The 16,864-nt window shown below is 37.6% G+C and overlaps 2 protein-coding genes across 2 annotated transcripts; one reads left to right on the top strand and one right to left on the bottom strand.

The window, feature by feature from the left end:
• The first annotated feature begins 2,446 nt into the window (after nucleotides 1–2,446).
• On the top strand, nucleotides 2,447–9,135 carry LOC114734239 (bZIP transcription factor TGA10). Its single transcript, XM_028921816.1, has 11 exons — nucleotides 2,447–2,908; nucleotides 3,002–3,108; nucleotides 3,826–3,911; nucleotides 4,048–4,173; nucleotides 4,365–4,433; nucleotides 4,567–4,626; nucleotides 4,779–4,856; nucleotides 4,965–5,043; nucleotides 5,145–5,416; nucleotides 5,996–6,235; nucleotides 8,982–9,135. Exons 1-11 carry the CDS (start codon nucleotides 2,763–2,765, stop codon nucleotides 9,129–9,131), a joined length of 1,413 nt encoding a protein of 470 aa, XP_028777649.1. The 5' UTR covers nucleotides 2,447–2,762; the 3' UTR covers nucleotides 9,132–9,135.
• Nucleotides 9,136–13,784: 4,649 nt separating this feature from the next.
• LOC114734152 (FT-interacting protein 1) lies at nucleotides 13,785–16,622 on the bottom strand. The gene is given in 9 exon segments (XM_028921698.1): nucleotides 13,785–14,356; nucleotides 14,359–14,865; nucleotides 14,868–14,924; nucleotides 14,927–15,384; nucleotides 15,386–15,521; nucleotides 15,524–15,677; nucleotides 15,679–15,902; nucleotides 15,905–16,180; nucleotides 16,183–16,622. Coding segments are annotated over 9 exon segments (2,379 nt in total). The 5' UTR covers nucleotides 16,343–16,622; the 3' UTR covers nucleotides 13,785–13,949.
• Nucleotides 16,623–16,864: the final 242 nt, after the last annotated feature.

Below are 16,864 nucleotides of genomic sequence, written 5' to 3'. Positions count from 1 at the left end.
GTATCAGTGGGTTAATTTAAAAGAGATTAACAAATACATGATATAGGTCTTTCTTATATAACTAACATCAACTCTCAAATTATGTTTTACAAACTCAAGCAACACACACACAGGACCATAAGTGTTTCCTTCTGGAACCTTTCAATTCTGTGTTTGTTGTTGGCTTTAAAAAAAAAAAAAAAAAACTATATGTTTCCTGATCACAATGCGTGTCTTTGTTGGTTGTATGCACTACACTCTGGTTTCTTTTTTCAAATTCCTGGACCGAAATATCGATAATTAACTGCGAATTACTACTAAGAACAAGTTAAATTCCCAGTGAATTAACTATTTATATTCCAGGAAATAAATTTTAACAGATATTATTTTGTTGAACCATTTCATAAAATTGAATTTGTTCACAGTCATGTGATATTGATATATCGATCACATTTCTCAAACCTTACATGTTTTACATGACTGTGATCGATGATAGTCCCGCGCATTAATTACTTTAATTCATGAAGCCACAATTTTAAAGCTTAATTTCATCGTTATATAGTATTACATCCGATCTTTAATATAAGATATCGTTTGACTTTTATTTTAGTTTTAATTATAAAATCTTAATCCACTTTGTCTTTTATATTTATGTAATTTTTTTCAAGGTAGTCCCTCTAATAATGATAGTTCTAGACAATAAACTTGATTAGCAAGAATATTTTAGGAAAGAAAACACCTATTTATTATAAATAACTAAGTTAACTTACTTTCTTAATTTTCTCAAATTAGTCAACTACCTCTTTTAATTAGAACTCGAGGTAGTAGTGTTTTAAATGATGGGGACTCTTATTATTTAAAACGTGAATAAATTTAGCATTGACTATATATATTTTGAAGAGACTAGATAGGCGTGCGTAAAACACACATAAATTGAACAAGGTTCAAGCTAGACTGCTTGGGACAGATGAAAAACGTATGGCATAATAATTTCAAGAGGGTATTGACTTTTGTGAGGTTATGTAGATTTTTAAATAATGACTTTGGAATTGATTGAGAATTTAACAATTATTTAATAATGAATGCTCCCCATTTGCCAAAAACAATACTTGATGACAATTACATAACCAGTCAATGTTATATATTCGCCCAATTAATTAATTAACTAAACCATCTTAAATTTATTCCCATAACTTTCAGTTAAGACAATTGGAATATATAATTTTAAAAAAGTTTATACACTGAATTTTTTTTTTTATTGCCTGATCGATGTTCTTGCTTGGAAGCTGGGACACTTGAAGGATTAGGGGCAACGGACGCCGTTTTAACGCATGAAAAGAATTAACAAGTTGAATTCGCAACCCTGGCGCCTTCAAATTTCCGATCAGGGACTTTTCTTTAATATATATATTTATCCATAATTAATTAGTATATTTCTCAAAGTCAATTTTGTTCAGGTTGGGAATAATGCTTAAGCAAAGGTATTTTCAACCATCCATTATGCCCAGGTAACTTACGTCGGCAAGCTAACCATGAGACCCCGATTACTTTATAAATAATCTAAGGTATTGAAAACGAGTTACAATGATATGTGCTTTAAAAAATAAAGAGAAAACTGAAAAACGGAAAACGATGTGCAATATTCAAACTTGTAAAATCATTATCCTAACGATTAAAAAAATCATTTATATGACTAAAAGGATTTTATTAAAAATACACGGGAGTTAAATTGAATATCTCCCTCCAAATCATAAAGAGGTGAAGATGTTATAGATATTAACTCTCCATAGCTGACAAGGGATTTCAAAATAAATAAATTCCGAAATTAATGAGTTTTTTAGTACTCCTCCGGTCCTAATTATAAGACCCAATTGACTTATTTGAGGAGATTAAGGAAGTAAGTTAAGTTGGTTATTTATAATAAATAAGTGTTGTTATTCCTAAAATATCCTTGCTAATTAAGTATATTGGCTAAAACTATCATTATTAGAAGGATTATCTTGGAAAAAAATGTATAAATATAAGAGAGAAAATGAATTGGGTCTTATAATTAGGACCAAATAAAAAGTCAAATTGGGTCTTATAATAAGGACCGGAGGAGTATTTAATAATATTATGCCTTCCTCATTTGTATTTGTTGGATTTTATTTCCTTTTATTTTGAAATAGGGCGGGGAAAAAAGAGATTTTTTTGGGGGGGGGGGGGAGACGAAAACAAAAGGGGGCCAAGAAAAAAGAAGGGGGAGTGATCTACGTGTAAGTTTGCATGAAAATGTCAATAGTAAAAGTCGAAGAAAGAGAAAGACTTTTCGGTTACTTGGTCCAATTGAAAAAAAGAGAAGGGTAGACAAGGAAGACATAGGTGGGCTTCATTGCGTTTCTGTGTAAAGTGGTTTTTTCTCTAAATGAACAAAGACAGTTTCTTTTACACTTCGCTGCGTTTTCTAGAGAGAGAGAAGGCTGAGAACCGCTTTATCTGAAGACTGTGTAGTGGGCAGAGATGAGAGAGAAGTAAGAGAGAGGGAGAGAGGAGAGGTACCCGTATGAAAGGAAAAAGCAGCTTTGTCTTTTGTACCCCTTAATTTGCATTTAATTCAATTCTATTCAAAGGATTCGTCCCTTCTCTCTCTTGGACTACAACCGACTCGCTGCTCCTGGCGGACAAAGGAGAAAAAGAAATGATTTTACGTGGAAGAAACAGAAGGCGGTTTCGCCATTAATGGGGTTTTGGAGAGCTAGTGGCGCAAAAGACAAAGCTTCTTCCAGGCACTTCCAAGTCTCGCCATGGCTTACACTAATAACAAGACCAACAACCAAGCCAGCACTCCTCACATGGATTCACTCCCACTTCATCAAATTCAAGACCACCGCATCTCTTTCGGAATGATGCAATCTTCTTCCTCCTCTTCCATCCCGGCCGCCAATTTTCTGTGAGCTTTTTCATCACCCTACTCCCCGTCTCTCCGCTCTTTTTTCCTCTCTTCTTCTTCTTTTTAATTGTCGTGTGTGTGTTGGATGAACAGAAGTAAGGATTCCGGAGCTTACGATTTAGGCGACTTGGATCAAGCACTTCTTTTGTATCTCGACGGACAGGCCGACCCTTCCTCCATTAATGTTCAGGACCAAAGACGTGAGCTTTTCTCTCTCTTCCTACTCGTACTAATTTCCTTCGGTTTTCAAAAAGGGGAATATGCTTTTTGGTTTCTGATCGGAGAGACTATGGGGAGAGGTGGGCCGTTCCGCTCACATGGAAAGCATGTTCGTCAAATTCATATCTGCAGCCGCAGTACCTGCTTTGACCCGATCTTTGCAGGGAGGGAGAAAAAGGCGGAAAGAGAAGAAATGGAGCGAGGTCATTCCCCAAAGACAAAAAGAAAAACAGAAAACCCCTCTCTCCCCACCTCTCTCTTTGTTACTGAATTTACTTGTTTCTATATTTTTGTTGCTTGGAGGTGGTAAGATCATGACATGTAACAAAGCGGGGTGTCATGATTATTTGCTTGCTAATTCCACATGTACCGTAAAGAGTACGATCGAATAGGGTATGCTTGCGCTCTGGCTTTTCTTCCCCTCCTTTCTTCTTTTTTCTGTTTGGGGATGGCAGAGCTCAGAGCTCCAATTGCATGACAATTCCCCAGATTTTGCTTTCTCCCGTTCACACCTCCCTTGTTGCCTTCCCTTTTCGCTTCTCACTCAACCGTCTCCTCCCATCATAAACACCTTTTTCCCATATAAGCTTGCTCCTTTCCTCGCTACTCATTAAGCTCCTTATTATTACATGTGTGTGTGTGTGTATTTGATAATTGATAATTGTTGTGTTTCTGAACATTTTCCTCGTCATCGGCAGAGAACTCATCATCGTCGGGAATGAGGCCTCCGACTCTCAACATTTTCCCGTCTCAGCCTATGCACGTAGACCCGCCTTCATCCAAGGTATACTAATTAATCCCACTAACAAATTCCCATATTAATCATTTTGGATTATTTGATTTCCGACTTGCTTCTTTAGTTTGTTACGGCCGGAAACATTTCATGGTGGGCTTGTTTGTATTCGGTGATTGGTACGTAGGCTAGCGTGGAGTTGGTTTCTCCCCAGAGCAGTGGTTCCAAGAGACCATCGGAGCCGCCCATGAAGTTGTCTAGCTCGCAAAACGAAGGCCCCGCCGCCGCGAATCAATCAGCCAAAGCTGTCAAGGTGACTTAGATATAGTATAATATAATTATCAAACATATGAATTAAAATGATCAAATCAATACAGAACAAGAATCAGAGTTCGGTAGCATCTTTGAAACCCGAGATTCTCAGCTTAATTATGGGATGTATATATTTATCATTTTCGCCACTATTCACCAACGCTATGCATGTGCTATGGGTGTATGTTGCAGCGGGACAGCACTCGCAAGGGCCCAACCTCAAGCTCTGAACAGGAAGGGCCTAGAACACCTGATCCTAAGGTTTCTCTTTTTCTTTTTCCTTCTCCTAGCAAGCTAATTCTTTCTTTACATATATATATATTTAAAAGAAAAAAGTTCCGAGATGATAAATTGACGTTGTTGAATGTTTGCTTTTGAAAATTGTTTTGCACAGACACTTAGGAGACTAGCTCAGAATAGAGAGGCAGCTAGGAAAAGCAGGCTTAGAAAGAAGGTGAGACCCCCACAATATTATAATTTCATGTCAGTAGTGTTTCGCTCATTTTAGGCAAGAACTTTTAAAAGTTATCTAGGGTATACCCCTTTATTTACATCGTTTGTGTTATAGTCATCATCATAATGATTTTTTTTCCGGGGGATGATCAGGCATATGTGCAGCAGCTAGAGTCAAGCAGGATCAGACTGAATCAGCTGGAACAGGAGTTGCAGCGTGCTAGAGCTCAAGTAAGAAAACTTTTGATTGAGGGCAAACACTTAATGCTATAAATGGAAACCACACCGACTGATAAACAAAGCTGAAACACTGACAAGTAACGAGTGCTTTATTTTTAGGGCATATTCTTCGGAGGATCGGGTGCAATTTTTGGAGGAGAGCAAGGCCTTCCTGTGGCTATGAGTACCGTTAGCTCAGGTCTTCCCCGCGACGATATATTAATGAAAACTTTGTGTGTTAATTACGTTATGATAAAGAAAATAATAATAATAATGAAAATGAAAATGAAAATGGGACAGATGCTGCAATGTTCGACGTGGAATACGGGAGATGGGTAGAGGAGCACCAGCGGCTAGTGTGCGAGCTGAGAGCGGCGGTTCAAGAGCACCTGCCGGAGAACGAGCTGAGGCTGTTCGTGGACAACTGCCTTGCTCACTGTGACCAAGTTATGAACCTCAAGAGCATTGTGGCTAAAACCGACGTCTTCCACCTTGTTTCCGGCATGTGGAAGACTCCCGCCGAGCGTTGCTTCATGTGGATCGGTGGATCTAGGCCCTCCGAACTCATTAAGGTACGTGGTTGTTTATCACCTTACAAAACTAGTCATCAGGCTTACATTCCCCGTTTTTAAAGAATAAAATATTGGCGCGAGGAGTGAAACAGAGGGAAGTAATCAAGTTGAAATGTAAAAGAAGCGCAGAGGAGTACAAATTAATGAATTAATGACGAAAGGTATCACAATGATGGTGGTTTCCGTGAACGGTTGGAGTTAGGCTTCGTTCCCATAAAGCCATTGCTTTCACTCCAATTCCTCTTGTTGGAACCGGAAATTTAGGGGGCAGAGAGAGAGAGAGAGAGAGAGAGAGAGGCCCAGGTCTCTGTCCCTCTTTGTCTTCTTTCGTGGTCGTTGTCCATGGGAATAAAGTTGTCGTTCCCATACTTATTTCTCTTCCTTTGTGTTTTAGTTAATCAATCAAACAACTCCGTCTCAACCTGAAATTTTTGTTATACTACCTCTAGTCCTAATTATAAGACATCGTTTGTGGTATAAACAAAGTCTTAATTATAATTAGGACCGGAGGTAGCATATATGTTGAAACACGCATCAACAAATAGCTAGGAATCAATGTGTGTTACGTTGGTGTTACAGATAATCCTAAGTCAAATAGAGCCGCTGACGGAGCAACAAATACTTGGGATATGTGGACTGCAACAATCCACGCAGGAGGCAGAAGATGCACTCTCACAAGGGCTGGAAGCTCTGAATCAATCTCTCTCGGAAACCATAACGTCAGACTCCTTGAGCTGCACCCCTAATATGGCCAACTACATGGGACAAATGGCCCTGGCCATGAATAAGCTCTCCACCCTCGAAGGTTTCGTCCGACAGGTACGTACTACCTCATTGTTTGATTCACTCTCACGCACGTAAAAACTTCATATGTTAACCACGAATGCATGTTGAATCTCGTCCCGCATATATATATATATATATATATATATCTGTGCCCATATATAATGTGCATGGTGTTATAAACTGAGTCAGCTGGTTATTGTGGACCACCATGAGGCATGAATATGATCAAACTTTTCCATAACTGGTCTCGTGATGGGGTCGAGTAAGAACAATAACCTGTTTCTCTTTGGGTTAGGATACCTACCCACCCTCATCAACTACTCCTTCCATGCATGTCTCGCTCTTCAGTTAGTTACGCGGGACCTACATATAGCATATATATATTTATATACACACGCAAACCTAGATTAATTTTAATTTATACAAATTAAATGACTATTTGTTCACTATGTTATGTTAATGTTCCCCCATATAAACATACTCAAAACTGAAGGTTTTTTTTTTTTTTGACAACATAATATATAATGTACACGTGACACGAAGGCATAGTAGTACCTGTGGTCCCTCAGTAAAATAATCCTCATCCAGAGAGAGATAGAGGGAGAGAGAGAGAGATACATACACTGAGGCCCATATCTAGATGATGTCATGGTTGTAACCGTTTGACTCGAAGGCGTTTCATAAACCCTTCCCCATAACCCCCTTTGTTGAATATTTCCTCAAACTACAAACTCTCATATCCCAATGTTCACTGGTTCATAAGGATTCCTTCGAGGACCAGTGAGAATCCCCATGTTCCTGAATCAATGAGGATCTCCCGCTATATGTGAGAATTCCGATATTCCTGAGTTAATTAGAAGTCAAACACTACCTTGTTGCTATATTTATAAACTATGAAACCCACCTCTAGTTCTTTCCAATACAAAGGGAGGATCTTTATATTCACGGGTTGGTGAAAATGCTTTCCCACGTGCAAAGATATTTCTTTCTTTTTACTCTTTTTTTTTTATCGACACACATGGAAGAGATTCTTCCCCTACACAGGAGAGGATGCAAATTTCTATCTTTTTGTCTTGACTTCAATTTTTATTTTTTTAAAATAAAGGAAATACATTTTGGTATTGAGAGTGAGATGGATCACGGATGGTTATAAATAAAAATTCAAACCAACCCTAGATTAAAATTCAAACAGCTGTGTAGAAGAAGAATTTGACTTTAGTATGCTGTCAATTCAATTAAATGCGTGAATGATCTTACTGGCTAATTAATTGGCTGCTCCAAATTAATTAGTTTACTTAATTGAATTTGTTCCGTCCAAATTTCATTCATACCATTTATGTCGTCCAGTGTTTACCAAACTCATGATAGGACATTTACGATTAGTCTATTTCAATTAATGTGAACACATGTACTCTAATTTTAAATATAAAAACTAACTGAATAATTTGAGTGAAATAAGAAATAAGTTAAGTTAGTTATTTGTAATAAATAGATGTTTTTTTTTAAAAATTTTTAGTAACCAAATATATCAGTTAGAAAATATATCATTAGAAAAAATTTTTTTTAAAAAAATATATAAATATAAAAAATAAAATCTATTAGAATATGATATTTATAATCAAAATAAAAATCATTAAATCATTAAAAGATGTAGTATTTTAATTCTAAGATATCCTACAGAATTGATGCCCCCATGCATGCCAAGTACAAGCAAAAAGGAGAAAAAGGGCCCTGCTGAAAGCTAAACATGGATTATTGACTGCAGATATCAAAAGCAGATGTCACAGTTTTCTATGTACAACCTCGGGGTCATTAGGTTGGTTCACCAACTGCTTGTTTCAACGGGTGAATGAGAGTGAGCATTAAAGTCACCGAAGAGCACAAACACTTCAACCAATCAATTTAGCATATATAGGCACGCAAACTAGCTAGCTAGAGGGAGATCCTCAATGGTACTCCCTCCGTTCCTTATTATAAGAGACACTTGATGCTTATGCCATGTTCCTATATATAAGAGACACTTACAAGTTGTCTCTACTTTTGTGTTGATTTACTATTTACCCATATTTATTATCTCCAACTCACCACTCTCTTCCCTCCCACTTCTCTTTTAATAAATTTAATTGTTCTCTCTTCATGCTCTCTCTCCTTATTAATGAGGGTATTTTTGGAAAAAAATTATACTTTTTATATATTAATTGTTCTTAACTAACTTTAACTGTTTTTTTGATCAACGTACTTCGGTTATTTGTCTCTTATAATAAGGAACGGAGGGAGTAATGATTAAGAGCTTTATCACTATTAAGCTACCCGTCCTAATCGGTAGGACCATTTATATGTGTGCACGAGTCGTAATTTGACCAACCTGTAGAATTCTATTAGAAGCCAAAAAATTGAATTGAACTGGTCCTCTTTCGGTTAGCTATAGGTTCACAAGGATCATGATTGCCGTTCTCATTCATCTAGATACAAAAACTCAAATGGTTGAAATAAAATGTCTTGATGTTGAAAAATGATCATCTGAGAAAGGTCGCCAATTTTTTTGTTGACTAATTAAGGACGTGCCTCTCGTAATCAGGAGTTGTCAGACCTTTTATTATTTGTTCGGAAGCTTGAAAGAGAATACATCCACTGTACTTTGGCTACAAAATTCTATTGGTCGGTCGCTGACAATATGCCATGTATACTTCTTTTCAAAACCAACATGATGTTCTATTTTATATTATCATTTTCAGAGTGACAGATATTCAGGAAAAAAATTTAAATGAAAAACTTACAGGCGGATAGTCTTCGGCACCAAACGATCCACCGTCTGAATCAGATCCTAACGACGCGTCAGGCGGCGAGGTGTTTGCTGGCCATGGCGGAGTACTCTTATCGTCTGAGAGCCCTCAGCTCTCTGTGGGTCGCTCGCCCTCGTCAGGACTAAGCAGCCAGTAGCTTCTGGGATTAATCAAGCGGCACAGTATAATATCATCAGCCTTAATTATATTTAATATATATATACACACATAGCCATGACTAGTTTTGTTGTAGCTGCTTCTTCTTCATTTTTCCGAAGAATATTATCTAATCTCCGTGCTGCTAGCTACCTTTAATTTGTTTCTTACCAGAACTGTATAGATATAGCCAGCTAGTTAATATAGAATTAAAATGTTGACTCAGTTTGACCTACCTCTCTGTGTCTGTGATCTTGATGGCTCACCGCCGGAAGACGATTACGCGAATGCTTTGCGGCCATTTCTGACTGAGAAAAGGATTTATATTATCATTTCAGAGTGACAGATATTCAGGAAAAAAATTTAAATGAAAAACTTACAGGCGGAGTCTTCGGCACCAAACGATCCACCGTCTGAATCAGATCCTAACGACGCGTCAGTCGGCGAGGTGTTTGCTGGCCATGGCGGAGTACTCTTATCGTCTGAGAGCCCTCAGCTCTCTGTGGGTCGCTCGCCCTCGTCAGGACTAAGCAGCCAGTGGCTTCTGGGATTAATCAAGCGGCACAGTATAATATCATCAGCCTTAATTATATTTAATATATATACACACATAGCCATGACTAGTTTTGTTGTAGCTGCTTCTTCTTCATTTTTCCGAAGAATATTATCTAATCTCCGTGCTGCTGCTGCTACCTTTAATTTGTTTCTTACCAGAACTGTATAGATATAGCCAGCTAGTTAATATAGAATTCAAATGTTGACTCAGTTTGACCTACCTCTCTGTGTCTGTGATCTTGATGGCTCACCGCCGGAAGACGATTACGCGAATGCTTTGCGGCCATTTCTGACTGAGAAAAGGAGTGAGAAGAGGGAATGAATGTGGAAAAAAAAGAAAAAAGGGGAGAGAGTGATCCATATGACTTTTGTTGGGTCACAGCGTGCCATTGATGAACATCGAGACTCTACATTAGGTCCCAATTCTAATTTATTTCTCGGATCTTTATCTTCCTCTGCTTTTCGTTTGTTTTAAATTATATGGTGGTCCGTTCTCTTGAGGGTGGCAGCAGACAGTCAATTTATCTTGTCACAAGCCAAATTAAAATTAATTTAGGCACAGTTTTAACTATGATATATATACCAAGTGTTAAGTGTTTTTCTCTTTTTCTAGTTATTACGGTGGTTCAATGGGATCGGATTTTTGTCTCTTGGGGGACCCTAAGGCTAAGCGTGCGCTCCTTGCCTTAACTTCGTGCCTACGCAACAAAGTTCGATCTCCTCTCTTACCGGTTCGTAAATATTAATAGCTATTTGACTAACTAAATTCATTATATTTCATGCATTTGGTGATCAAGTCCACTACAGTATTATAATTATAAATAATACCATCTCTGATTACTAATATAAGAATTAGTTTGATTTTAATTTGATTATAAATATAATATCCAAATCTAATTTATCCCTTATATTTATCCATTTGTGTAAAGTAATTTTTGTAGTAGTTTCACATTTATTTAAAAATTCAATAAATAATAGTTTTGGCAAATACATGATTAGCAAGTACTACCTCTGGTCTTTAATATAAGATTTTGTTATCTTTTATTTTGGTTCTAAATATAAGACTCCAATCCCCTTTGTGTCTCATATTTATGTATTTTTTTCAGGATAGTCCTTCTAACAATGATAGTTATAGCCAATACACTTAATTAGTAAAGATATTTTAGGAAAGACAATATACATTTATTATAAATAACTAACTTAATTTCTTTCTTAATCTTTTCAAATTAGTCAACTAACTCTTATAATTAGAACCGGAGGTAGTATATTTTAAGAAAGATAATACTTAATTATTACAAATAACTAACTTAATAATTTTTTTAATCTATTCAAATTAGTCAACTAACTCTTACATTAAGGACCGGAGGTGATATTAGTTATTACAAATTTTATACTACCTCTGGTCTTAATTATAAGAGCTAGTTGACTAATTTGAAAAGATTAAGAAAGTAAATTGAGTTAGTTATTTGTCTTAAATAGGTGTTGTCTTTTCTAAAATATCCTTGCTAATCTAGTGTATTGACTAGAACTACCATTGTTAGAAGGACTACTTCAGAAAAAAATGTATAAATATGAGAGATAAAATAGATTAGAGTATTGTATTTAGGATCAAAATAAAAGTCAAATGAGGTCTTATATTAAGGATTGGAGGAGTAGTATTATGGATTGAATATATTGCTTGTGTTGAAGGTCAATTGTTATGTAGTGTCTTCCGTCACCAATACAAATTTAAGATTTTTTATTGGAAAATTGAGGATAAATTTCTCATTACAAATTTAATCAGTAAATGGTCTCTAGCATGATTGATTGTATAAGGAAAGATTAGTTGCACACAAAGGAAGGTAAATTGCACAAAAAGAAGATGGTTTGCACAAAGGAAAGATGACTTGCACAAAAGAAAATTAAGTTACACATCACAGAAAGGAAGATTATTGCACACAAGGAAAGATGAACTGTACAAAAATGAAATTAAGTTACATATAATAAAAGTTAAGTTACACAAATATTTAGGTCCTATTTGCGAATTAAATTTTCAATGAGGAATTTGTCCCTTTTTATTTACCTCTTGTATATCTTATAGTGGATATCTCATAAGCTGCGAAAGTGTTGTTATCTTCATCTCTCCTCTCTCTATGCATACACATATATACTTGTCGAATAATTTTTAAGAAAAATTTATAAATACGTCCTCAGATAGAAAATTAATTATTTATGATGTCGCATTTGCATATCAACTTCTAGCATGTATATTATCCTCAAATCATTTGCACATATAAAAATAGTTATTTTATTTATTCAGGATCTGTTTATAATTACGCTTGAGTGACGCTGTGTTCAAGGAAGTTTGAACTATAACAAAATTTTATAGTCTTAATTTGCATATAATTGCAAATTTCGGTCATGGGAGTTTAAATATGTATTCATTTCTCGTTCAAACGTATTTATATTCAATCCTGTTTTATTTATCTTTATCTAATCATTATTGTTTGTTGCTGTTGTTGTTATGTGAAAAAAACAAAAGTATAAAAATATCTTAAGAAGTTCAATTCACATTCTTTGAAAAATATAACCGAATAAGATTGTAAGCGAGATTGACACAATTTACTGAGCACTGTGAGGTATACAGCGAGTAGCCTCTAGGTTGATGATTTTGTACTGTGTTATTTGACCTGTAATTTTATTAAGGGACAGGTAAATACTCTTCCAATCCTTAATATAAGACCCAATTGTTGAGTTGATTTTGGTTCTAAATATAAGACCTATTTCTCATATATATCAGTTTTCTCTAAATTACCCTTATAGATATTCTCTCAAACATAATCGAGTAGAAGAATGAGAATGGGTATTAAGAAAGATGATTATGGTGTTCTAAGAAAAATGTGCCACATTTCTTATAATCAACTAACTTACCTAACTTCCTTAATTAATTAAATTAGTTAAATGGATCTTATATTAAGGATCAGAGAGAGTATGATATTTGAAGGGAAGGTACTGGTACTGTACTAAAACCACCCATAATCTCGGAGATTAGTTTTTAACTGATCAATTAATAATTGGAATATCAAATTTTCATTTTAATGAAACATTTAATATATTGAAATTCCACTCAGATCAACTAGAGCCTGAATTTGTGTGTGTGTGTGTCTACATTTTCTCTGGTTACACACACACACATATATGTACACATGTATGCACATTGATTGGTTGAAAATTGTTGAAATTGAATTTTTGCATAAGCATTGGCAAAATTGACTATTTATACAACAAGTGTTGGTTCAAATAGAAGGGACTTGGACACCTTAAACATCATATCCTGGGTTTGATTTTTAGGGCGGTGTGCATGGAAAAAAATATTATTGGGAGGGGTCTCCGCTACGGCTCATCACATCTCAAGAGATTAGTCTCTTACTGTTCGGGTGGGAGGATATTCTGGGCAACTAAAGAAAAAAAAAGATTGACCATTCTTTATGGGCCGCACAATGTTGAACTATGGCCCAGTTATTGAGAACATGTGAAGGCCAGAGGAATACGAAGCCCATTGGCTAGAGTCCAGCCCACGGGTTCCTGAATAAGACGGTTTGTGCGGTAACTCGTGCGATACGCAAGGGTCAGTGACTTCCGAGTTCCACCCAAGTGCAGGCATCCTCCTTTGTTTTAGGATTTCGGTGATTGTGTCATCTATAAATGTTAGGGAAGTAATCACGACCATGAATCTATATTTTGAAGCCAAGACAATTCTTTTTAAAAAAAAAAAAAAATTCTGACAAACTAAACTTGCAGCAGGAGGAGACAGAGGAAGAGGCAAGAACAGGGGAATCAATATTTCAGGGTTTCTCACGGGGAATAAGAAAATTATCCTTGAGCGAAGTTATGAATTTAATTAATGAAATATTAAAAAAAAAGTCCATGTCATTTGGCAAGTAAAACCTGATCAATCTGAGATGAAATATTTAACGGCCATATTTTAACAGGGTTAAGAGTCAAAATTTGCAAGATAAAGAGGTTATTTTTAAATTTTCAAAGACGAGGGAGTTAAGGAGTCAATGTACTTTGGCCCACCGGGGGGGGGAGGGGGGGGGGGGACACAATTTAGCCTTGCAGAGTCATTCTCAGCCATTACGTTCAAAATGCCTCAGCGTCAAATAACACGAAGAATAACAAATCCAATGACTAGAAAATTCATCGCCCAAACTGAAAAAATAGGAAAAAAATTAAGGGTTGCCGTAGAAAAGAAAAACGACAAATGCTGATGCTTAAAGCATAGTATCAGCACGAGAAGGCAATCTCCTGAAGAAATTGCTTGGAGCAGTGGGTTGTTTGCTTCGGAACCTGGGGTGACGAAGCCAGTAAACTCCGAGAAGTGCAGCGATCACCTTGAAAGGTGTTATGTATAGGGCCACAGCCGCAACCAAACAGAACATTACAAACAAACAAGTCGCTCTTGGGTCTCTCCAATTCAGGAGTGCACGAAATCTCTCACCTTGTGTTGCAATATCTCCCACCACTGTTTGTATTCTTCCCGCCACACTCCTCAGCCTATCATACCTCATTTTCACCACGTCCTGTGCCTTAGAAGTTGGAAAAGTATCAAACTCTTCATCCAGTTCATCAGGTTGTGCTGCTTCTGCCCATGAAAGTTTTGTGTCCATGTGAGGCGGGGTCTTGGCCTGAACCGGAAGTTCCATATGCCGATCACAAACATGTACAGGAAGATGGTGGGGAGGATCAGTTCAGGGTAGCTGATTAATATGAAGAACAGGATGTGTACTAGAATTGAGGTCACTGGGTTCTTCCATTTTTTAACTTCTTCCAGCCACTTGCTCATAGCTATTGCACCAGAAAATACTGATACTACTCTGAAGAAATTAGCTTTGCTTCTTCTTAAGCTCCACATGTGAGAGTCCACGTCTAGCATGTACTCTACAACCTCTTTCCTCAGGGGTGGCTCTGCTCTCCCAAGCCTTACTGCCACAATGTTCATGGCCTGGAATCTCAAACTGTCTAATTGATTCACAGTGAATGGATGCTGATAATGCATTTTGGGGAGTAAGGGTTGCCCATAGAGGTAAAGTATGTGCGCTAAGGAAAGACAAGTAAATCTAACAGCTAACTGAAGTTCACCCGTCTTCTTCAATCCAGAAGGACGTAGAACAAGCAAGGGGTAAGAGTAGTGTATATCCTATCCATTACGAGAGTTGATAAGCGAATTCTTACCTTTCCTATTTGGAATCAACTTTGGCTCCACTTCCTGATAATGGCTTCTCATTCCCTCCCAAATGGCAGTTGTCGAAAACTCCCAAGGTTACCACAGTGCAAGGGTCGTATACTTCCCACATGTATTGCTCATTCCATTTGGGGTTTGAGCTATCGGTGATGGTTCTTGTTCTGACCCATTTTTGTCCGTACTTGGCAACACAATAAGCATCGGTGGTTGATTTTCCGTCCTTGGTCTTCATAGGTTGGAGCCCTTGAGCGCTCAATATTCCTACTTCCAGAATTCCAACTGGCTGCTTCCATAGCTGTCTCGCGGTTGGTTTTGTATCGCTTATATATAACGTAGATTCATCCAAAACATGGTAGCCACCCTCGAGAGACACTCTGAGATGAATCCGAGTAGAGAATTTGAGTTCATGCCTTTTGTCTCCCTCCAAAGCACCAAAACCAAAACTTTCTAGATTGAACCAGCGAATGAACTGGACGATGATCCAAACGCTTCTCGAATTTATTAAGTGGGATGCTTATCCTACCAGCAATTTCATCTTTTGATCCTATCTTGTTTTCCACAGTCAGCACCAGTTGTTCTTCAAACGGCTCTGCTGCCACAACAAGAGATCCTCGTTCCAGAACGGATTTGTTGTTTTTGTCGGACATACCTTAGTTTTGAGTACTTGATTTCCTACTTGAGCCTTCACAAACACTTGGGGTGGTTGGCTTTTATCGCTTGGCTCTACATCTTGAGCTTCGATCACATTTACTCATTACTCTGAGATACCACAGTTTTGGTGAAACATAAACCTTGGACCGAATTGTATAAACTCCCTCTCCTTGTACTGAAGCAGCATCCGAATGCCATGCATCAGGAAATGCTTCATCAGCTTGTGTTCCCATCCAAACTGCCAGCATCACTTCTCCTTTCACCTTTTTCTCTCCTCTTCTGTCCTCTAATCTATACCACTGAGGAGCCAGAGGGCTATCTGGGGGCACTGGGTTGGAACTTCATGCATGTCAAATTCCACTTTTCCGATGTACTCATCTCGGGACACCATCTCTTTGTCTCTGACAAACACCTCAACGACTGAAGATTGTATCTTTTCCTTGGAGAATGCAAAAACCTGTTTCCACTCGGGATTGCTCTTCTTCTCGAAGTGTCTTGTTTTGCCCTTGTAGTTGCCGACCTTGACTTCCACGTAAGGGTCACAATTTCCTGTCACAGGATTTGGAGGTAGGTCTTTGGCTTTCGCAACTCGGACATAGAGATAGAAATCTGTTCCACCAGGTCGTAAGTGCTGGTGGCCCTGTCGCTTGCAATCCACCCACTCCCTCCACGTTGTCCCCCATGGGGCCATTTTTCTCCCAGCTCAGGTTTTGTGTCCTTCAGCTTGTAATCGTCTTGTTCTTTTGGCTTTGAACCAGCTTGGGAACCCATTGCGTTTGTGTCCTTCCTTTGGAAACGTCGACTTTCAAAATTTCTGGTTGCTGCAAAAACTCTGGTCCCTAGTGTCCTGCGCTAAAATCAACTTTCATTCTCCGATGTTTGCTGCCTAGGCAACAGAGGAAGGAACTCAAAGCAAAACTCCAGAGGACAACAGTAAATTTGGACTCTGGAAAACGGAGATATCAAGTTTGAACTCTGTCTCCTGTTTGAGACCATGAAATGAAGCTGTGAAAGGAAGTATTATGCACAGGTCGAAATATGCAAAGGTTCTTTCCCTTTATTCCTTACTTATCTGTATTTGTGTTTTAAACTGCTACTTTTTTCCCTCTCCTACTGCGGCTGCCGTGTTTCTCATCTTTCTTTGTCATGATCTTGGTGTTTCAAGACAGTCATTAGTGACATTTTTTGGGCAAAGCATTAGGTCTCTTTTGTGGCCTACTTTTTTATATACAAGGCATCTTCTACACACGCACACGCCTCATCAGAGGTTGTACCGATTTGCGTTCATATAAA

Source organism: Neltuma alba, unplaced genomic scaffold (genome assembly GCF_004799145.2).
Source record: "Neltuma alba isolate B1F8T4 unplaced genomic scaffold, ASM479914v2 tig00013081_pilon, whole genome shotgun sequence".
NCBI lineage: Eukaryota > Viridiplantae > Streptophyta > Magnoliopsida > Fabales > Fabaceae > Neltuma > Neltuma alba.
Note: the sequence above shows the minus strand (reverse complement) of the source record. Positions and strands in the feature narration are given on the sequence as shown.